The 21033-nt window shown below is 35.0% G+C and overlaps 4 protein-coding genes across 9 annotated transcripts; 2 read left to right on the top strand and 2 right to left on the bottom strand.

Moving 5' to 3' along the window:
* Nucleotides 1-375: 375 nt before the first annotated feature.
* On the bottom strand, nucleotides 376-1410 carry LOC105637597 (serine-rich protein-like protein). The gene has a single exon (XM_012221100.4). The coding sequence runs from the start codon at nucleotides 1299-1301 to the stop codon at nucleotides 672-674; it is 630 nt and encodes a 209-aa protein (XP_012076490.1). The 5' UTR covers nucleotides 1302-1410; the 3' UTR covers nucleotides 376-671.
* A 4058-nt stretch (nucleotides 1411-5468) lies between these two features.
* Nucleotides 5469-9039, bottom strand: LOC105637596 (uncharacterized). Its single transcript, XM_012221099.4, has 9 exons — nucleotides 8752-9039; nucleotides 8201-8403; nucleotides 7435-7616; nucleotides 7065-7349; nucleotides 6907-6965; nucleotides 6780-6816; nucleotides 6587-6658; nucleotides 6129-6453; nucleotides 5469-6033 (listed from the first exon to the last, which is right to left on the bottom strand). The coding sequence occupies exons 1-9, from the start codon at nucleotides 8870-8872 to the stop codon at nucleotides 5650-5652; spliced, it is 1668 nt and encodes a 555-aa protein (XP_012076489.1). The 5' UTR covers nucleotides 8873-9039; the 3' UTR covers nucleotides 5469-5649.
* Nucleotides 9040-10844: 1805 nt separating this feature from the next.
* On the top strand, nucleotides 10845-16980 carry LOC105637595 (Ubiquitin-like superfamily protein). Of its 6 annotated transcripts, XM_012221095.4 has the most exons (16): nucleotides 10850-10977; nucleotides 11614-11735; nucleotides 11950-12088; nucleotides 12213-12330; nucleotides 12437-12520; nucleotides 12962-13026; nucleotides 13134-13196; nucleotides 13632-13697; nucleotides 14145-14214; nucleotides 14306-14481; nucleotides 14849-15013; nucleotides 15197-15271; nucleotides 15371-15461; nucleotides 15779-16317; nucleotides 16497-16574; nucleotides 16666-16980. In XM_012221095.4, the coding sequence occupies exons 3-16, from the start codon at nucleotides 11987-11989 to the stop codon at nucleotides 16672-16674; spliced, it is 1701 nt and encodes a 566-aa protein (XP_012076485.1). In that variant the 5' UTR covers nucleotides 10850-10977; nucleotides 11614-11735; nucleotides 11950-11986; the 3' UTR covers nucleotides 16675-16980. The 6 variants fall into 6 exon arrangements, with proteins under 6 accessions (XP_089581004.1, XP_089581007.1, XP_089581006.1 ...); XM_089724878.1 differs by lacking the exon at nucleotides 11614-11735 and having other exon boundaries at nucleotides 10845-10977; nucleotides 15197-15268; XM_089724881.1 differs by lacking the exon at nucleotides 11614-11735 and having other exon boundaries at nucleotides 10845-10977; nucleotides 15779-16294.
* A 374-nt stretch (nucleotides 16981-17354) lies between these two features.
* LOC105637594 (hydroxyproline O-arabinosyltransferase 1) lies at nucleotides 17355-20582 on the top strand. The gene is made up of 8 exons (XM_012221093.4): nucleotides 17355-17911; nucleotides 18324-18391; nucleotides 18483-18684; nucleotides 18772-18869; nucleotides 18952-19021; nucleotides 19196-19267; nucleotides 19440-19553; nucleotides 20237-20582. Exons 1-8 carry the CDS (start codon nucleotides 17501-17503, stop codon nucleotides 20309-20311), a joined length of 1110 nt encoding a protein of 369 aa, XP_012076483.1. The 5' UTR covers nucleotides 17355-17500; the 3' UTR covers nucleotides 20312-20582.
* Nucleotides 20583-21033: the final 451 nt, after the last annotated feature.

Here is a 21033-nt window from a genome sequence, read left to right as displayed (position 1 = left end):
AAAAAAAAGAGTAAACAGAAATCGATACATCAACAACAATAATAATAGTATAATAAACAATAAACAGAAAAAATACAAAGAATATTAAATATACCTTGCACGCAAAATAACGCGTAACGGCAACGGCAACTGCAACGGCCAAAGCAGCGTATGACGAGTAATCGTAACGGAGAACGGATCCGTCTATGCAAAACGGGGATGTTAACGACAAACTTAACGGACATCCCGTACCACTACACTGCAAGCATAACAGACGGTTGAAGTCAGGCCAAACGATTTTACGATTGATTGAGAAATTTGGTTGAAATGAAAGTGTATAGCATTAGTCTTTAGTTTTAGATTTAAATTTAAATTTTATCTTTAATTTAGAATAGATTTTAATGTCCCAAAATCTCCTTCCATAGCAATTGATATGTACAAACGATCTATGTCCCAAAATAATCTAGGCTCAGTCTCGAAATACAAAAACTCGTCGACGTTGAATCAGCCCCGCCTCGGATCAAACTCCACTCGTCCGATTTGGAAAGTACAGCACGCATATCAATAGAAAGTCGTCCGATTTGACTCGGCCTCTGACTCAGCTAAGCACTCTGCCGGATCCTAGCATGTGTTGCCGGAACCTGATGATATAAAACGGGTAAACAATAACCAACCTGTAACTCCAAACAGAATCAGATATCATCCGCTTTCGACATAATCGAGAGCCGGCTTGGCCTGGGCTGAAAATCAGCCCTACGCCTTTGATGATGTGAGGACGGCCGAATCAGCGCCGTCAGCGCTCTCTTGACCCACTCTCCCTCAACGCCACCGATTCTAACGAGTGAATTCTTCATTGCCGATCTCATCATGTTCAACCGGTTGGGCGTATACGGCGCCGAACTACTTCCATGACTCTGACTGCCGATATTCTTGTGTAAACTACAGCGAAATGATCCTGGATGCGTAGTCGGAGAACACATGCAAGTCTTCTTCGACAGAGAGATCGGATTATTCTTCTTGCTCACCGATATTGACCGGTTTGGAGAAATAGATCGATCAATGGAGAAGCGAAAGGAAGGAGAAGGAGATGATGACGTTGTGTATATATTAACGCGAGTAGGTGAAGCTGATCTATTGTGGCTACTGTGAAAGAAAGCTGTGGGTGGAGAATAGAAACTGGAGCTAGTTGAAGATGCGAAGGCTGAGGAAGATGACGACGATGACAAATAAGAATCGGTTTGAGACGATCCAAATCTTCCATGAGGAGAAAGAGAACGTAGGACTGGGCCGCTAGATCTTCTTGACTGCGAACTTGTAGCCATTTTTTACAGGAAAAAATGATGGTAGAAGAGTAGGAGAAGAAGAGGGGCTTTTCGGGGAATTTCCTCTAAAGGCCCCCTAGGCTAGTTGGTTTGGCAAACCTATCGAGTCTCAAAGGGTGGATTTATAGATTTGAAATAAAGGATAGGTTTGTAAATAACAGGATGCTATAGGGGTTCTAGCGTGGGGGTTGTTTTGTTGGTTAAGTTAACCATAGTTAGTCTGGGATCTGTTCAACTACGGGTTAGGGTTAAGGCATCAGGATTCTGATCCAACGGCTACTGTGGTTAATGTGGATCTTCAAAGTTGACGAAAGGAAAAGCCGTTTGTGAGACAGCTTTTTTAAGCAACTCGGATGGCTACCACGTGTAAAGTTTCTTGTAAACGGTCGCTACTGAAAGTACCAAGGCATACCATTTCCATACAGGTAATTACAAACTGCCATTAGCTTTTGCTTTCGTATGACCTAAATATCCTTCGACTTCCCAAATTATCACTAACATGTCCCCGTTTCTAGAGCCTGTTGTATTTTTTGATTTTCTTTTTATTAAGAACAACGGTGTTGTATTTGACAATATTATAAAAAATAAAAGAAAAGTATCAAATCTCTTAACAAATATTTTGGGCACCACGTAAAACTCTACATTATTAAATCAAATATTAAATCAAAATACTTTTAGAAAGGAATAAAAATTTCTATTTATAATATAAATTAAACTAAACACGAATATTTTATACACTTTTCGCAAATTTATATTTTTCAAATTTACTAGATCAAACGTCACTTAAAGAATATATTTATTACGTATGCCAAGTGCCAACCACCAGACAGAATGAAAATCCCGGTTTCCATCATGGGCTGCCGTTTTGCGTGAAGCAACCTGATTTTGCGAAGACGGTAGGGAAAAGGTGAATTGTAAGTAGGTTTTGGTTTGGTTCTTATGTGGAAAATTAGAAAAACTAAAATAATTGAAATATTTTAAAGGTGAAATCTATTAACCAAAATGGGGAGAAAATAAATAATCAAATGAAATAATTAAAATAGCCAAAGTATAATATAATGCACGCCTAGGTATTAAAGTGTAATTTCATTTTTTTTTCTAAGCATATTAGTATTTCATACATTTAATTGGATTTAGTTATATATGACTTTTTTTACTTTATAAAAATCAACTCAAACCAAATTGTATTAATTTGTTAGATTTAAACGACTATATACAAGAGGTTGAATATTGAATATGACGGGCCAGAATTTATTTGAAAAAACAAAAACAAATAACATATATATAAGTTGTTAAATGGACTGTTCAGTTTTCAAAAAGAAAAAAATATTTTAAACAATTATATTTATAAAAATAATATTTGGATTTTTTTTTATTAAATATAAGGGGATGTGTTTTTTCTCAATCCACGTGTAGCCTTTACATACACCAGACCAAACTTAAGCAAGTTAATTTCTTAAATCAAAATTTCCATTTATGCATCCAAAATATAGTATGAAAGCAAACGTTTTATTAGACTATGTAGTAGGTAAAGTCTACAGAATTACATGTTCTATTTTGTCAATGGCCGAAAAAACCAGAAAGCATCCAAATGAGCTTTCACGACTTTTCTATAACCAGTTTATTTTCTCCTCATGCAACTTAATTTATTATACATAAAACATTTTTGACATTATACATAAAACGACAATTAATTTATATATATATGTGGTTGCGTTTGTGGCAAACAATTTAATTGCGTTGAGCTGGCTGATTTATTAGAGACTAGTTCAAGCCGTACATAGCACACTGGTTTTGGCATTGAAGCAATTGATCAGTTCCTGACTTTATTATGTCAACTACTATTTTAGCGCTTAATCCGGAATGGTGCCAGTCAAATTAATACTCGTTAGGGGGCTCACCAAACATTAGGTCAGCCTATAAAGACTCATTTTATCTAATTCGATCCGATTTGAGTTAAACGAAGACGATAAAAATATAATAAATATAAATAAAAGGGTGTAAAAATAATTTAATACTTTAATCTACAAGACAGGACGAGACATTTAGTTTATATATATTTAATAAGTTATGTGAAATCACTAAAACTCAATCTTCGTGTTAAATTTATATATATTTTTTTAAAGATTAAATGTATAAAATAAGGACGGAACACATATTTTATTAAAACGAGATTAATTTTGACAAAATCATGTTAATTTATATATCTTATTTAAACCCAGAGTTCACTAGCAATGTGAGACCTAAAGTTGTAAAATAAATTTATTAATTAATATTGGAAATATAACCTATAGGTAAGTAAAAAATTAGATAAATAATCTTCAAGGTACAACCTACAATAATTTTTTAAATTGTCAATTTTGTCATCAGTTTTCCTGGTTTGAGCTATTTTATCTGCGTAAATGTTAAACAATCCTACCCTATTGTACTTTAACCTTCCTGCTCCCTACAAAGGATTCTGACTCAACCAGCTGATTGTACTTCACGATATATATTAATCTAATATATTCTACTTAATTATTTAATTAAATTTTATTATAATTTATGAAAATTAATTATATTTTGAAATAAAAGGAATAAGATATTCCAGGTGTCGGAAAATTCGAGGTAAGTTACCAATAATTATGTGAGGGAAATATGACAGCTGTGATAATGAATTAATGATACTTACTATAATTATTTAATGACACGTATAATATACTCACTCATTATATTTTTATACTTGTAATAAGGTGATAATGATTGAAAATGACTGATCATTGACCTTTATTTTATTGTAAGCAAGGTGTGACTGAAGATTTCTGTTTGTTTAATTTGTATTCAGTCTACTTCCAAAGCTCTGTAAGGATAAGAATCCTCCGGCCTTCCCCAATTTTAACCAGGACTTTCTATTTGTTCTATTTACATTAGTTTTCCAATTATTGTATGGTTCGGCCAATTTTAATACAATGATTAAGGAATAATCTTAGCTGTCCTTACATGATTAAGGCACATTGCTATTATTATTATGCCACCTCATTGGTTTTAACTCACAAACTAAGCTTCATGGAAGAACATATATGGATTTGATTCCACCATCGTATTGGGTCTTTTCGGAATAGCGAATTATTAAACATTAAAGATTTTAAATTTCGTCAATCAAACATAATCTAATTGGTCTTTTAATTTATATAAATGAAAATTAGAGATTTCAAGTTTAGAATATCTCTGGACAACAAAAAATTTCACTAATTTGGTGAGGAAACGAGACTATTCATATTGTATAACTCACGATATTTTATTTGTAAGAGGGTGGAACACTTTTCGTATAGCCTTATTAGAGTAATCCATATGCCAATGAAGGATTAACCTAAAATATATAAAATTCTTGAGTGTAACTTATAAGCCTTAAGAGGTTGCATCTGAAGAGTGAGATTAGTGTCTGCGTTGTGTTTCAAATTTAAAGAACAAGAAAATGATGAATACGACTGGCTAATAAATAAATTATTGACGTCAAGAAATTATATGAAAGCCCAACTGGTCTAAACAACTGTGGGCCCAAACTCAGTCACAATGTTGGCAAAATAATGGAACAGCTTTACAAGCCCACCAAAGGGCAAATAGAACTATAATTTAAAATCTCTTGACATAGTTGATTAAATCATGTTAATTACTAATTAAATTGAGAAAAACCTCTAATTATGTTATATCTTTGAAAACAACGGTCAAAGCTATCAATTGCTCCAAAATTTCTAGAACTAAATAAATATTTGAATAAACTATTTCAACAATATACTCAATGAGATTTTGTTCTTCCCTTCTTTAACCCCGTCTCCTCACTTAATGCAAAAGCCATATTTGGATGCTGATTTTAATTCATCCACCAGGTATAAATTGATGGCTTCACTCGTCCTATGTTTGCATTTACCAAGTCAATTCACAGTTAGCTTGTAGTGAATTTTTTGTTGACTGTGTATCAATTAAGTTTTTAATTTCCAGATCAAACTGATAATTAAATATGTTACTTAATATAATTTATTTTTATTTCAATTGCACATTCAAAAATTCTTTTTCCAATGAATAAACTTTAGTCATTTTCTGCATCTATTCATTTTTTTTCCCTTTGCCTCTTTCCCCTTCATTCTTCTCATAAAGCCAGAATTGGTGTTACAAGCTTGGCAAACATGGTGCTACAAATTACACAGGATGATAATTCCCCACTATGGTAAAATACAGAAAAGAAAATATTTAAAAAAAAAAAAAAAAAAAAAAAATCTGAAATGTGCATTTACATAAATGCAAACAAAACCAAGAATAAACTCTCTAACCTATGCCATCAGAAGATACAAATACAATGACTTTCTCTTTATTAGGATTGGGAATGCTTGTCCTCTTCCAAACTCTGGGTTGATTCAGCTTGCAGCTTTTTGTTATATGCACGGTGTCGCCTTTCTCTACCATAAATAACCCAGAAAATAACAGAAAGCATAACAGCAGTAGAGACCATTACTAGTCCAACATAAACCCATCTGCTGTACTGGTTCAGACTAGGACAATGGTTCCTATATATCTCACCGAATGTTTCCCTTACAAATGTACAATCTTCCAGCTCAACCAGGAAAGGAGCATAATTTCCAAGCCCATTGCATACACTAACTGCAGCTGTCATTTGATTATATATGTCAGGGGTCAAACGCCCCGTTGTGATACATATTCCGGTTGCTGAAACCTGACAGACATAGCTCCCCCATACCTGCATAGAGAAAAAGAGCTTGTTTACTAGTTGCCACACTAAATTATCAAAAAGTTATTTCGAAAAGTCTAAAGTTTGTATCTTTTATTAGTTACCTGTGTTGCATTGTTCAAGTCCACCTCACCATCGCTACAAGGACGATCTGTTAAGTCATGGTTAAACGGATTGCAGAGAATCGGAACCAATGGACCAGATTGATTGAAGTACATTTGTGGAAAATTAGGGGAAAAGTTAAGATTAGACACATTGGTGATGACTGAGTTGATCAAATCGACGTATTGGAGAGTAACTTCCTTGCTTCGCGATAAGGTTTCTTGGGCAGTTGCACTGTCTACACAGGGCAGTATGTCATCTAAAGCTGTATGAGAAGTAGGATTTTGTACCCAGTGATTCATTGCAACACAAGTATCTCCAGCCACACTAGCATGTCAAAGGAAGATCAGTTACGAGCTAGTTAGTCATAGGATTATAACAGAATTAGCCAATAATCTTGCACAAAAAGAAGCAACAAATCTGGATAATTATGCTTCTTGTTATACCGCAGGTCACTTACTTATGGAGAAGAAGAAAAGTTCCACATAAAATAAAGGTTCCAGCGACAACTATCCATCCAACTATGACCAAGCTGCAATGATTTTACGAGGAATAGTGTTCAGAGAATAGTACAGCTAAATGCGGAGAATTTGAGATTACCACAGGAAGGATCAAATATGTTGAAGTCTGAAATATCATTTTTCATTACTTACATGTACACTAGCACTTGGATGCCGAAAATTGAGAACACTGAAGAAGAAAAAGACAAATATTAACAAATGGGAACTACATAGTATCTTGGAAAGTGGAACGTGCATTGAGCAAATTGAGAAGACTTACAGAATCCAAGGAATGTCAAGAGAAGCATAATAGCAGCGACAACAATAAGCGCCAGTCTCCTGCATGAGTATTAACACATTCATTTTGTGATTGAAGCATCTTTGTACTGAACTGAACTACTGGAGCAAATGGACAGAGTATTAGTATCCGTCACTTACACGGAGTCCAAGAGATCACGTATATCATCTGAATTCTCCAATGTTCGATCAGCAAGGGTGCTAGCAGAAGAATTGATTCTTGTTCCAATTTGGTCAATATCAGTTTGGACATTAGAAGGTAGGTAAACTTTATCAACTGCAGTTAGCTTGGCTGAAGCAAGATAATTTGACACATCCTTCAGTTTTTGGACTGTAGCATCTGCCTGACTGACAACATAGTCCAAAGTTTCTGTTGTGCTTTTATGAAATTTTCCCTGACCAGTATACAGAATTACACATCCAATGCTGTAAACACAGAATGAGAGATTAGTATGCCTTTTTGCAAATCTAAATTAGTCCAATAGAGTGATAAAGAGAGAGAAGTATCTACATTGCACCAATACTGAACACAATGAGAAAAAAAAGAGAGAGAACATAAGCTGATTGAGAGTATCCATAGGACTTTCTTCCACAACAGAAATAACAGACGCAGAAAAGCAGCAAGCACAACCCGAAGCCCAAAAACCATACTGCGGCAATGGCAAATAGGGGAATTGCGGTAAATCCTACAGACTGCATTGAAACAGAATTTTAGTAACCATCTGAAAATCAAATTGAGAAGTAGTTAATTTGAAAAAAAGGAAGCCCAATTGAGAAGAATTGTTTACAAATTACGTCATGTAACCAAGTGAGACCAAGACTCTATAAAACCAATGTCAGCAATAAACAGGAAAACGATAGAATAATTTACCTTTCATGCTTCCCTTTACAGGATTACTCTAAAAGTAAACAAGAAACTGATTATGTAGCTTTTACTCAACTCAAAATTCTACAACTATTCAGTATCGTGATGATATATTTTCAGTAACCTGCATGGCTGCATCATATACCTGAAAAGACCATCTCTTTCTAGTTCTAGACATTATTGCATAGCACACATCATAAGCAACATTGAGCTCTCTGGATATGAAATAATTATTACTCTTCTTCTCATAAACATTTCTTTTGGTTATTATCCTTGTCACAAACATTTAATAAACATATTGGATGTCTTAACATCACTTACAGGTTATTAAAAATAAATTAAAGCCCATTAATTACACTAACAGAGAAAAAGAAAAAAAGAAAGTGTGTGATGGGATTCATGAAGTACTTACAGCCCAGTAATGGCGGTCGCTGATATTCCATCCTCCCGTGTATCTTTTGAACCCATTAAGAGGGTCTTTTCTGTAAGTCCTCCTTGGAGCTAACACAAGTGTTGAGGCTGAGCTTTCAACAGGTTCACTGATAGGTGCTTCCACAACAGACCTTCGACTCTCCCATGGGAATGCCACACCATACGTTGCCTCATTTTCCCTTTCTGTTAGAAAATCAGCAAAAATTAGTCAGAATTAGCTGCCATGTAACAACAAAGTTTCTATATTTTTGCTAGGTGCTGCACATTGAAGGGAAATTAATTTGCAAATTTTCATTAACATTTTTTACGACTCCAAGAAACATGAAAAATTCACATTAACTAAAGCAACATTTTCTAACAGCTAGTACAATAGACTGGGGGCCCATAGACAGAAAATTGTAAGCACTAGACGTGTAAAAATATGTCCTTTATGAACCCAAGAAAAGAAAATATCATTTTCCTTTCCCCACATTTTCTTGGAAACCAAACAAAACGTAAAGAAGCATTAAACCCAGCACAAGGATAGTGTACCTGCAGGGGGTAGAGCAGGGAAGTGTGAAACACCAAGTGAGAAGGGAAGTAGTGTTGAAGAAAAGAAGAAAAGAAAGGTGATAAGAAGAGAAAATGAGAGTAATCTGTGACATAACATCATAAAACAGACACAGAAAGAAAAAGAAACAAACCAAGCTAGCTTTGCTTGTTTCTTTACTGGGTTGTTCTTTTTTCTTTGATTTAAGCTTTGAGAGGGGAAAGAAAGAGAGAAAAGCAAGAGTTTGTATGATAATTATATTTTGGAAGTGAAAGAACTGCCGGATATTTTTCCTAATGGCAGACAGTAACCCAGTAACACAGTAACTCTATGCCCTACTGAAACTTTTGTGACCAAAATACCCGTTTAGTATTAAAAAAACTATAATTCTAATAAAGAATGCAAATAATACGATTGGTGGAGGTGCAGAATGACGAGGATAATAGGGTCATATCACATTTAGACATGAAAAGGAGAGTGAAATAATTCAATTTCAATAAATATAAATGATGAAAATGGGACTGGCGGGAAGGTGGATAACAACTGGGTAGGCCCCACTATAACCTAAAAAGAGCACCCTCCCCAATAAAAATCTTCGGTATCGCAATTTCTTTGACTCTAATTGCAAATGCTAATTGGAAAACAATATATACATTACACCGTTTGTATATTCCTTCTCGAGACCATAATTTCCGCTTCCCTTTCAGTGGGGCTTTTAACTTTTTTTTTTGTGCATTTTGTTTAATTAGAGATAAATTTTTCATTTTGATAATTGTTTAATGATAACTGTTGCTTTGTTCACATAATTTAATTATCTCATGATCACTAATTAATCATGTAAAACACTTAGAAAATCCGTTTTTCAATTTTTAATACTTACTTTTTACTGCAAGTGCAAAGTGGATATTTTTTATTTTCACTCCGTAAAAGTTCAAAAGTAAAAAATGATTGGCCTCTAAAGTCAAAAAGCTATCTGTCAGTTCAGTCATGCATACACACTCTTACAATTGAACTGGCTCAAGTATATCCTTCTCCAAAATAATGAATTATTTAGAAAAAAAAAATATTTCCCTTTGTTTTGGTAAAATAGGAAATTTTTTTTAAAAAAATTATATAATAATAATAATAATAATAATAAAAGGAAAAAGAAGGGCCAAAGATCCATTGTTATTGGGCTTTGGGCTGTCCCGTTTCGTGAATGGGTGTTTCTAATCCTTGTTTGCAAACCCATTGAAGTAATTGTAGACAAAGAGAGGGTGAAATTTTATGATAGGTCTGAAATGAAACTTCTCAGGCCCGAACTCTTTCTTAACCAGGATTAATAAACGACGTGCACTTAATGCTAAGGGAGAATCTAGTGACACGTCACTGCGTGGTAGTCCGTTGTCAGCTGCTTTTAATATAGACGACATGTCGTTAACAGAATGGAATTATGAAATTGTTTTTTTCTTTCTCATTTATTGGAGGCCAATGTCCAAATAACGTCATGGTCTGCCTAATAGAAAAAGCGACTTATTAAATTAGTAAACATTATTGTAAGTCTAACATTTGTTAATCCATTAAATTAATAAAATTTTATACTCTTTTTATTCATAAATAAGTGTAACATATCTACTTTTTTTTCATTTCTTAAAAAAATATTTAATTTTATCTAATTAATAATAAATTATTAAGTAAATTAATTGCACTGATTTTATTTTCAATAAAGTGGGAGATTTTTTTTAAAATTATTACAGTTAATATTAGTCATTTGTAAAAATGAAAAATTAAAAAAATATATTATTTCTAAATTTTATAATGTAAAAATAATACGTGTATAGATAATACACTTATTTATGATCGGAATTAGCCCAATTGAGATCTTTCTATCTTCATTATTGGTTGGCACTGAACTATGAAATTTGCTGCATTAAAAATTTCTTAATTGCATGACGGCGTTTTTGAGATTCTGGTTCAGGTGGTATGACATTTATTATTATTATTTATTACTATTTAAGGATTAAAAAATTTCAATCGGACGGCCCTGACGGACTTATAAGGAAAGTAATTTCATCCGACGGCTGATGGAAAACACCACTGAAACGTTTAAATAGCACCCACAGGGGGGAGACATACCGGCAGGTAACAATTTTCTATAAGAAAATTTTCCTAATTTCAAGCTAGCATTAAACCCCTCGCTCTCAAAATCTCAATCACCGCAAGTCATTCCCTTCTTGAAGCTTTTTCAGGTGAATATCTCAGTCTAATGCTACTCTTTCTATCTACTCGTTCGCATGATCATATTATGGATATACGTGTCTATCAGTGCATCCATGGCGATACAACTTTTTGGAAGCAATTTTGTCTTCAGTTTTTGGTTTTTGTTATTTTTTCTGATTCATGAAACCCTAGAATTTGATGGTCCTTCGGTTTTTTAGTTATTGTATGCTAAATGGATTGCTTCTGTTACTGTTAATCGAACTTGGACAAATACAAGTTCTAAAGTTGAGGCTTTTTAATAGTTGCATGCATTAAAATTAACAGCATTTAATTGCGAGGTTCTGTTCTCTGATCATAACTGTTTTGTCATTTGAGTTTCACGGGTTTCATTTCAGTTCTTTTCTTCTTATTATTTTCATTCGCCGTTCCTCTCAACACTAAAGTAAGAACCCTTTCTCATACCAGTTTTAGTCAACCAGGATGATTAATTGCTCGCTGGCAGCTGATAACAGAGAAAGAATGGACTTAATTTCATTTCACATTTAAAATTTTTATGGGTTATTTCTGTTTTGGGAGGGGAATTCTTGTATGTTGTCAGGTGCTAGAGGTTTCTCTTTAAAATTCCGAACTTTTTAGTTTTATTGTATTTTTCTTTTCGTTCACAGCCAATAAAACATCTCAATGATGTGCTTGACTTTCCGAATGAATGGATGACTCATGATTAGTAAAGGACTGGTTCATCAGAGGGAGACATGGATATTGTTCCTCTCGCCATTATCTATTTCTGGTTCGGAAATGCTTTTCAATTAAGCTACATTTTTTTATCTGAACTTTATGTGAACATTTATCTGCATGTTAAATAATAAAGGCATTCGGGATTGCACAGCACCTAACATGGTTGCAGTTTCTTTTATTGCGTATTAATTATGTTTGATTCTAGGTTTTAGAAACTCAATTTTGTTCACAATAACCGTGTTGAGGCTATTTGGGTTATTCTTCAGGTTTTGAAGAAAAAGGGAGACTGGTGGTGATCAAGCTATGGCTTCTGGGAATCACGGGTCTAACTGTTCTGAGGCAACAGTTGAGATAAAGATAAAAACTTTAGATTCACAAACATATACCTTGCGTGTGGATAAATGTGTAAGTATCACATGCTTTTTTCTCTGTGATTGTTCGTTTCTTATGCTTTTATGCTATATAAAACATCTTAGGGGTGTGCATATGGATGTATTTCTTATCTTCTAATTCTCTTTATGTTGTACAGGTCCCCGTACCTGAGCTGAAGGAACAAATTGCTACTGTTACTGGTGTGCTATCTGAACAACAGCGCCTTATTTGTCGTGGAAGAGTTTTAAAGGATGATCAGCTGCTCTCGGCATATCGTATCCTTTTTGAATTTGATAATTTCATGATTCATTGATTTGCACTTGTTCTTTCTTCTGCTATGGATCAGCTTGTTTGGAAAGCTTTCTTGCTACGTTACATCAGATGTGGAAGATGGTCACACTTTGCATTTGGTTGTTAGACAACCATTTCTGCCATCATCAGATAGCTTGCCTAATAATGATCCAGGTTGGTTGTGCTTGGTTAGTTGTGCTTTAAGGACGTTTATCAAGTTGATTTTATAGCATAATATTATTTGATTAAATATATTTTCAACATTATATATTTGGATTGGACTTCTGATCATCCCATATGAAATTCCATTGAAGCTTGCATGTACACAAACTGGATTTTGCTTACATAATTGTAAGAGAAGAATTATATGTCTGTCCTACATAATGACATAGCAGAATGCCTAAAGCAAAAATAAGAAAAACATTAATTCCTCTTATTTGGTCATTTGTTCCACAATTTATAAATGGATTATTTTCTTCTTTCACATAAGTGCGTCCTGATTAATATTCTTGCCAATTGAATTTGTAAGAGACACCAAAAACTTAAAGTACTTGGTGTCACTTGCAGCAACTGATAGTTCCTCAAGTGCTTCACACAGTCTAGATATTTGTGTAGGTCCCAGTGTATTAGTTGGAGCCTTTTCTGAAGAAGGTGATGGAGTCTTTTCCTCATTTAATCAGGTAAGTGCTGGAGTTGCAAAATGAATTCTCATTTCTTGCACATACATTGAAAAACATGTCGATATGATTTTTGTGGTTTTCTATTTCTTTCATATCTTTGTCAACAGATTTTCTCAGCTATTCTCAGTTCCATTGTTGTTGGAAGTGGCAGCGAAGGGTTTAATCTCAGGGTATATTTAATTTATACAGAACAAACCAATTCTAGAATGGCTGATGCATTTCCTGTTTAGCTCCTTGTAGTAGTGTAATTTATTTGTGTGAAGTCTTATTCAACCACACTTGTGCAGATACTTTAGTGGAAAGCACTTTTCTCATTTTCCTATAAGATATTTGTATTGCATTTCGGAATAGAGCTTGTGAATTGATTGATTTGTCGACCAGTGTAGCTCAAGTTAGTTATTAAATGATTTATTAATAAAAGCGAGGACAGAGTAACTTACATTGCTGCATGTATCTGTTTCCATCTTCTGTTGAGATGTTTGGTATAGATTCAGGTTGATGCTATGCTATATCATCCCTTGAAGCCTCAATGCTACTTGAGGACTTGAAGTTAGTGCCCAAGTACATGTTCAAGTACTGATGTTTTTTTTTTTTTTTTTTGGCAGGAACCTTCTAATAATGGCTTGGTAGGTTCTAGTGGACAACACCACCAAGCAACTTTGCAGCCACCTGTATGTTTCAACTCTTTGTTTTCTTCATCCATGGAGCTGCAATTTCCTCTTACTGTACTAGACATAGCTTGCATTTCTGATAGCAGAGTTGTGATTCTGTTTATGCTGGCTCCCAATGTATTTCAACCTTATTTTAGATGTAAGCATGGATCAGTTATGCTGGACCCAAATTAAGATTAAGACACCATTCAATTATTATATTCTATGGTGCTGAGTATCCGCAGTTAACACTCCATACAGTTAGTGCAGTTAACAGTGAGAATATTAAGATATGTTTGTGTCTGTGTGTGATCAGATTGATGAAAATGAGTGAAAAAGTACCTGTATAGGCAGCTCCAACTAGTTCCGCATTGAGATTTTGTTGGATAGCGGCATATTTTCTTCACACACAAAGTACTTCCCTTGACACGATTGAAGAACATGAGATAATTTTCATGATTTCTGCAGGTGATTCTTGAGTCGTTGACAACTTTGTCCCAATATCTCAATCATTTGAGACATGAATTTGGGCCGAATGGTTAGTAAACTCAATGCTTTTTTAGTTCTTCCTAATCTCATACATGGTATTTCTGTTGCTTATGTTCTTGAAAATTTTTGATTGTTTTCAGTGGATGATGAAAACAATTCAAACTTTGCTGCAACTCATGGGAGAAATGTACAGAACTCTGAAACCGTCCTCCCTTCAACTGCTGGGCAAGAAGCGCTTGCAAGGCCAGCTTCCTTGGCAGAAGTGTTGTTGTCAACCAGGCAATTGTTGATTGAACAAGTTGCTGATTGCCTATCTGTATGTTTTTATGGTTCAGAAAGTTTTCCATGCATCATAATTGTCTGGTTTAAGATAAGCCATGTGATACCACTATTTCCATTTGGTAGTGATAGTTTCAGGTTATTACAGCATTAAGTTGTTTGAGATTAAGCAACCGCCAACAACTGAGTTGACTTGATTTGGCGAATTTTTTCTAAGCTTACTTCAGGACCTCAGTGTAGGTCCTGAGAAGCTAGAATATGACTACAGCATATTTGGGTCTTTCTTCTGTTGGGAATAGCTATAGGGAGCTTGCAGCAACTTATAGATGGAATGAAGTTGTAACTCTTGCAGAAATGTGAATTTTGTCCTCATACATTGCTATGGACTACGTTTTAATCTGCAGCAACTTGCACAACTACTAGAGGATCAAGAAAATGTTATGGATTTATTAGCCTGGGCTAGTGTTCAGACAAACAGTCTTAGATCAGGAGTGCTTCTGCAGAATTTGGGTGCTTTGCTGCTTGAACTTGGTCGTATAACTATGACACTGAGACTGGGCGAAACACCGGTTTGTTATTTGTCCTGTTTTCATTGTGGGATTCAATTTTTGAGTTCTCATGAGCTTTACATGCATTAGCTCTTTCTTTTCTTTCCCTCTCCACCCCCTCTTTCCACTTGTTACTGACTGCATGAAGAGTGTTGTTCACACATCTTCTCAAATGATGACAAGGAGCTGACTTTTCCTACTCAGGCTGATGCTGTGGTAAATGCTGGACCTCCTGTATTTATATCCGCTTTTGGTCCAAATCCGATGATGGTTCAGGCAGTATGCACAATCTTATCAATTGTCTTTTTATGTGAATTCAGACTATCTTAAATTGATTTCCTCTTTGTTACTGTTTTCCCTGAAACAAATCATTAACAGCCACTTTCCTTCCAACCTGGAGCAAGTTATGGGACAACTCCCATTGGAACTGCTGAGGTCCTGCGGAATCGCAACGTAAGAATACAAGCAGGTGCCTATCCATTCAGAATATTTAAGTTTAACGAGCTCTGAAAAATGTGATGGGATGTTTCACTTGTCTGTTATTATAGTAAAAAAAAGTATCTTTGAGAAGTTTGGCATCTGATTTTACCGTGTAGTTTTATGTGAATTTGTTGGATTTTTGACAATGTTGGTTGTGTTAAATGTCTTCTAGTGAGAATCTCATATTGGTTGTCAAAATTAAAACAATGTGCTGCCTTTGTTGCCAGCATTGTCTTTTCTGTATCCATCTCCATTTATTTTATGTGATTTTATCTAAAAGGTTATCTTGATCTGAAAATAACATAGGTTCATTGATGCCATCAGTTAATGCAAATGAAAGGGAGCCATCTACTGGAGAAACCAACCCACCACTTTCTGGTGGTTCAAACTCTCTTCATCAAGCTACTGCTGTACCCTCAGGGAATCCGCCCTCCATTAGGGTTTCTGACGTGCAGGTAGTGCCAATTAGGGCTGTGATCACTGCAGTTACTGCTCCAGTTAGGCAAAATCCTGATTTATCACATAGTTCAATGGGATTATCCTATCCAGTCTTAGCTCCAGTTCAACAATTGAATTCTGAAGCTACGGATACCACTAGTAACTCTCATCCATCTAGTGACCATAACCATAATGTACCTATCCATGTTGGCGGTGGTATTAACTTTCAGGGTACAGCTTCAAATTCCCAGCCACCTGAGGCTGCTGCTAACACACAAGAGGCAACAGTAGATAATGAAGGAGCATTCTTGTCTAATGTGCTTCAACAAATTATGCCCTTTATAGATCAAGATGCAGCCTTGGGTTCTTCCAGGATTGATTCTGGTAATATGGAAGCTTTGACACAGGCAAGCATGCTTTGTTGCTTGATTCTATGATTTCTTTTGTCTAATGCATACTCCTATTATAGAAATTTGGAATTATTTTTGGTACATGGACATGGGAAGGGGGGAAGGGAAGGGAAGGGAAGGGAAGGGAAGAGATTGGTCGATATCCATTTCAAGTAACCATTATATTTTATTTGCAGGCTTCAGAATCGGATGTTGGGGCTTCCTCAAGAGCACGAATTGATCCTTCATCGCCTCGTCCTAGCAAGCGACAAAAGGTAATGCAGTTTTTTCTGTTGGCAATAATTTTTGAAGCTCAGGGTTTTGGTATTGACCAAATGAAATGGAACTCTACACCTGTGAATGCAGAGGGAATAATTTACCTTGAAGTCCTGTATAGGAGTGCAGCCTTGGCGTGCGCGCAGAAACTTTGACAGCCACATTGAATTAGCGCAAAGAATTTAGCGAATTTTAGACCAACACAGTTTAATTTTTACTCGTTTCATTTTGATAAAGCCGAAATAATCGTCTTTGTATTTTAAAGAAATATAATTTTGGGAGATGGGAAATTACTCTTGTCGTTGATATACAATTCTTGAGATCCAGTCCTTAACAGACCGTAACAAATATTTGCTGCTTCATTTCTTTTTCTAAATCGGGAGATACAATCCAAGATTCACATTTTGATTTTTCTTGACATTTATTATACATATATTATATTATTCGGATTAAATTGATCCAACTCAAATTGGAAGTCTGGAAAAGTAATTTTAAATTAAATCAAAAATCAATAAAAATAAAAAATAATCGTTTATCCTTTTTAATGGGTTATCCACTCCCTTTCGTATGCCATAAAGCAGTTGCACATTTAGGAGCATGCTGTTGAAGGAGAGGAAAAAAAAAAGAAAAAAGAAAAAGACACCGCCATCAGCCCAATTTGCTACGTGTCGTTTACTTATGGAGCGAAAAGTTTACCTCTGTTTATAGACGATAGAAAACTTTCCGTGTAGGAAATATTTCCCTTTGTTGTGTAATAAAATAAATAATCCTTACCTAATAATACAACAAGAATATAACAGCCACTTTCTTCAACAACTCTGCGACGACTTTTTTTTTAATTGTATGAAGCAGCCTTCTTCTTCTTCCTCCTAAATTTCTGATTTCTGCGCTCCTAAAGAAGACTGTATTAGAGAGAAAGATAAAAATGGGTTGGGGAAATCTATTCTTCACTGTACTTATAACGTTTTCAGTAGCGCTAATTACATACAATATTCTGATCTCAGCCAGTGCTCCTCTCAAGCAAGATCTTCCTGGTCCATCTACTACTTCTTCCTCTTATATTTCTGTTGACCCCATAATCAAAATGCCTTTGGAGAGGTCGAAAAGATACGGAGCCGCTAAGAAAAGGCTGTTCCACACTGCAGTTACAGCCTCTGATTCCGTGTATAACACGTGGCAGTGTAGAGTAATGTACTACTGGTTCAAGAAATTCAAGGATGAACCCAATTCTGAGATGGGTGGTTTCACCAGGATCTTGCATTCCGGAAAACCTGATGAGTTCATGGATGAGATTCCAACCTTCATAGCCCAGCCTCTTCCGTCTGGCATGGATCAGGTATCCACTTGGATTTTTTTTTTTCTTTCTTAGTTTGTGTATTTTACTTTGAGCATCAGTTAGAGTTTGGGACTTGTTTACCTAAATTGAGAGTTTGATACTTGTTTTGGATTGATTTTGAGAATAGGGATGAAATATGTTGGGGAAGATTTTTCGATGTTTCCGTTTCCAACTTTTACCCTTTTGTTATTGTTAAACTCCATAAAAAGTTGAATCTCACATGTGCTTTGCTAAAGAAATGTTGAAAAACAGGGGGGAATGCAACTCCCATTCGTTAGGTTTTACTTTTATGTAAATGTTTTAACTTTTGCAATTATGAATATGGAAATTGAAAAATATACAAACTAGGAACTAGAATTGAAGTCTTTTTTTTGGGTGTAACCAGAAATGACCTGCTAGCTCTTGATGACAGGGTTACATAGTCCTCAACAGACCCTGGGCATTTGTGCAGTGGCTTCAACAAGCAGACATAAAAGAAGAGTATGAAGCACTAAACTCTAGCTTCTGTGATAGGTCCATCTATATTTCAGTAGATTTGACTTTATGTATGCTATTCTTACCATTTTTGCAGTTATATACTAATGGCAGAGCCGGATCATATTATTGTTAAACCCATACCAAACTTATCTAAAGATGGGCTTGGAGCTGCGTTTCCTTTCTTTTACATTGAGCCTAAGAAGTATGAGTCAGTCCTCCGGAAGTACTTCTCTGAGGACAAGGGACCGGTAACAAATATTGATCCCATAGGAAACTCTCCTGTCATTATTGGGAAGGTCTGTGTTGTATTATGCCCTTGTCAATGATGAATTTTTCTTTTGGTTCTTGGCCTTTTCTTGATTGTCTGTTAAAAATACTGTTAGGAATCTCTTAAGAAGATTGCTCCCACTTGGATGAATGTTTCCTTGGCAATGAAGAAGGACCCTGAAACAGATAAAGCTTTTGGCTGGGTGCTTGAAATGTGAGATTTTTGCAATTTATTCTGCACTCATCTTTGAGTAGACTATTGACTTTTTTTTCACCATTTTCTTTCATTAATATAGGTATGCTTATGCCGTTTCATCTGCTCTTCATGGTGTTAGCAATATATTGTATAAGGACTTCATGATTCAGGTGCTAACTAAATCCAGTCCTTTCTGTGCTGTGCATGGGTCCAGCAGAATATATCATTCGATGATTCTTTCTTGCAAAACATTTTCTTAACTCCATCGATGATGCCTAAGCTTACTACATTTTAGTTTTTTCTGTGTTATTCTTACTAGTATTTATCCTTTTTTCCATTATCAGCCCCCTTGGGATACAGAAGTTGGTCGAAAGTTCATAATTCATTACACTTATGGATGTGACTATGACATGAAGGTAATACTCTATCGGTTAAAATGGAAAATTTGTTATGTTCAATGTTCATGTATAATGAAAAGGAAAAATGGAAAAGAGAAACAAATTTCTTAGGTCCAATATATAGGTTTGCTAGTTACCAGATTGGCTAATTGCTTTTTTTTTCTCTTTTTTTTTTCCTGCTCTATTTCAGGGTAAGCTAACCTATGGAAAGATTGGAGAATGGAGATTTGACAAAAGATCTTTTGATAAATTTCCACCCCCTAGGAACCTTCCCCTGCCTCCACCTGGTGTTCCAGAAAGTGTGGTATGCTTCATGTCTCTTGATGATAATAATAGTTTGTTGCAAGCTGTACACGTGAAGGATTTTAACATTAAAAAATTAAAAGATCTTTAGGTGTCACGTCTCTTACTTCTAGAGAGCTATTTAATGGGAAAGATTTGGCCTTCATGATCTGACCTACCGGTAATTGTGAAAATTTTCTACTTTTCACCATGAAGTATGGGTATAATTGGCATTTAGGTACAGATAACTACCAGCTTTGAGCATCTTCGTAGAGAATCAAAATCAGGCCCATTATCTCATTGGTATTGGTGGTACAAAAATAAAATACCATGACCTGTTTTTTAAAGCATTCTCAAAGTTATTGCGTTAGATAATTCCATTTGAATAGTGTTAAAAGCAGTCATAATCTGATAGCTACATTAAGAATGGAGCTTTAGGTGGGATAGGGGCTTACCTGTGGATGGCACCAGCCTATATTACCCAGAGGCTTAGGAGTAGACTCCGTTGTAGGCATTCTCTAATAGGGAAGCAAACGTGCTTTGCTTATTAGAAGTGATATAAATTTTCTTAATATTGTAGTCGTTATGTGAATTTTCTTTTGTGCAAGTTTTAAAGTCTCTTAGCTTGAAGGGAAGAAAAAGAATGATGAAATCAATTCTTTGCCTAGTTGATGTTTATGATTATAAGCAAATATTACGTGGCAGGTGACTCTGGTGAAAATGGTGAATGAAGCCACAGAAAACATTCCTAACTGGGAATCATGGAAGACATTTAGGTAAAAGCTACCAAGACGTATACTTTTGTGTTTAGTTGTGTCGGTGGAGGGCAGCATTTGCACAATCTGCGTGTTTCGTTTATCAGATGATGAAATTAAAAAGAATCTGCAACTTGTTAGATTGATCATCCATGGTTACAAGAAATATATTGTTTTTGAGAAAAATAGAATATCAAAATTTGTAATTCAAACGAATAAACAAGTGTTGTAAATTAGAATTTTTGTGCTTCTAAAGATTATTATTATACATCACAGGTGGCTAACCTTTTGTTTTAGTTTAAAGCAGTGTTTTGTTTCAGTTTTATTCTGCTATTTTTATTTTAGCGCATATCGACGAATATACACAAGATCAGCAGTGACCTTTCCTGTGAATTTGACGTTTGGCAAATGGCAATACAGACCTTTTTTTTTTTTTCGTTCGGCGAACATCGAAAACAAGGTTGTCTCAGAGGCTGTTAGAGTGAATAAAACTGATCTCATAGCCAAAATGCTGAATCCCAGATCATTTGTTATTATCTTTTAGGGTCTGTTTCTAAATAATATTTTTCTTATTTTTTTTTAAAAAATTTGAAATACTCAAAAAGATTAGCCAAAGAGCATTTTTCTAGAACATCGTTTGAGCTTTAATGAACTTGTTATAATAATAATAATAATAATAATAATAGTAATGATGATAATAATAAACACATCGATCCACCAATTATAGATAATTATAATGCATGTATT

The sequence above is a fragment of the Jatropha curcas genome, chromosome 8 (genome assembly GCF_041381405.1).
Source record: "Jatropha curcas cultivar XTBG-Jc1 chromosome 8, XTBG_Jcur_1.0, whole genome shotgun sequence".
Taxonomy (NCBI): domain Eukaryota; kingdom Viridiplantae; phylum Streptophyta; class Magnoliopsida; order Malpighiales; family Euphorbiaceae; genus Jatropha; species Jatropha curcas.
The sequence above is the reverse complement of the archived record's forward strand: the minus strand, read 5'-3'. Positions and strand labels throughout refer to the sequence as shown.

Coding starts and splice junctions, on each gene's coding strand:
- LOC105637597 (XM_012221100.4), bottom strand. CDS start 1,301: ATGGCTACAAGTTCGCAGTCAAGAAGATCTAGCGGCCCAGTCCTACGT.
- LOC105637594 (XM_012221093.4), top strand. CDS start 17,501: ATGGGTTGGGGAAATCTATTCTTCACTGTACTTATAACGTTTTCAGTA. Junction 19,022..19,195: donor ATAAGGACTTCATGATTCAG/GTGCTAACTAAA, acceptor TTCCATTATCAG/CCCCCTTGGGATACAGAAGT. Junction 19,554..20,236: donor CTGGTGTTCCAGAAAGTGTG/GTATGCTTCATG, acceptor ATTACGTGGCAG/GTGACTCTGGTGAAAATGGT.
- LOC105637596 (XM_012221099.4), bottom strand. CDS start 8,872: ATGATGTTATGTCACAGATTACTCTCATTTTCTCTTCTTATCACCTTT. Junction 6,966..7,064: donor CGTGATCTCTTGGACTCCGT/GTAAGTGACGGA, acceptor ATACTCATGCAG/GAGACTGGCGCTTATTGTTG. Junction 6,454..6,586: donor ACTTTTCTTCTTCTCCATAA/GTAAGTGACCTG, acceptor TTGACATGCTAG/TGTGGCTGGAGATACTTGTG.
- LOC105637595 (XM_012221094.4), top strand. CDS start 11,987: ATGGCTTCTGGGAATCACGGGTCTAACTGTTCTGAGGCAACAGTTGAG. Junction 14,215..14,305: donor ACATGAATTTGGGCCGAATG/GTTAGTAAACTC, acceptor GATTGTTTTCAG/TGGATGATGAAAACAATTCA. Junction 15,014..15,196: donor TGAGACTGGGCGAAACACCG/GTTTGTTATTTG, acceptor TTTCCTACTCAG/GCTGATGCTGTGGTAAATGC.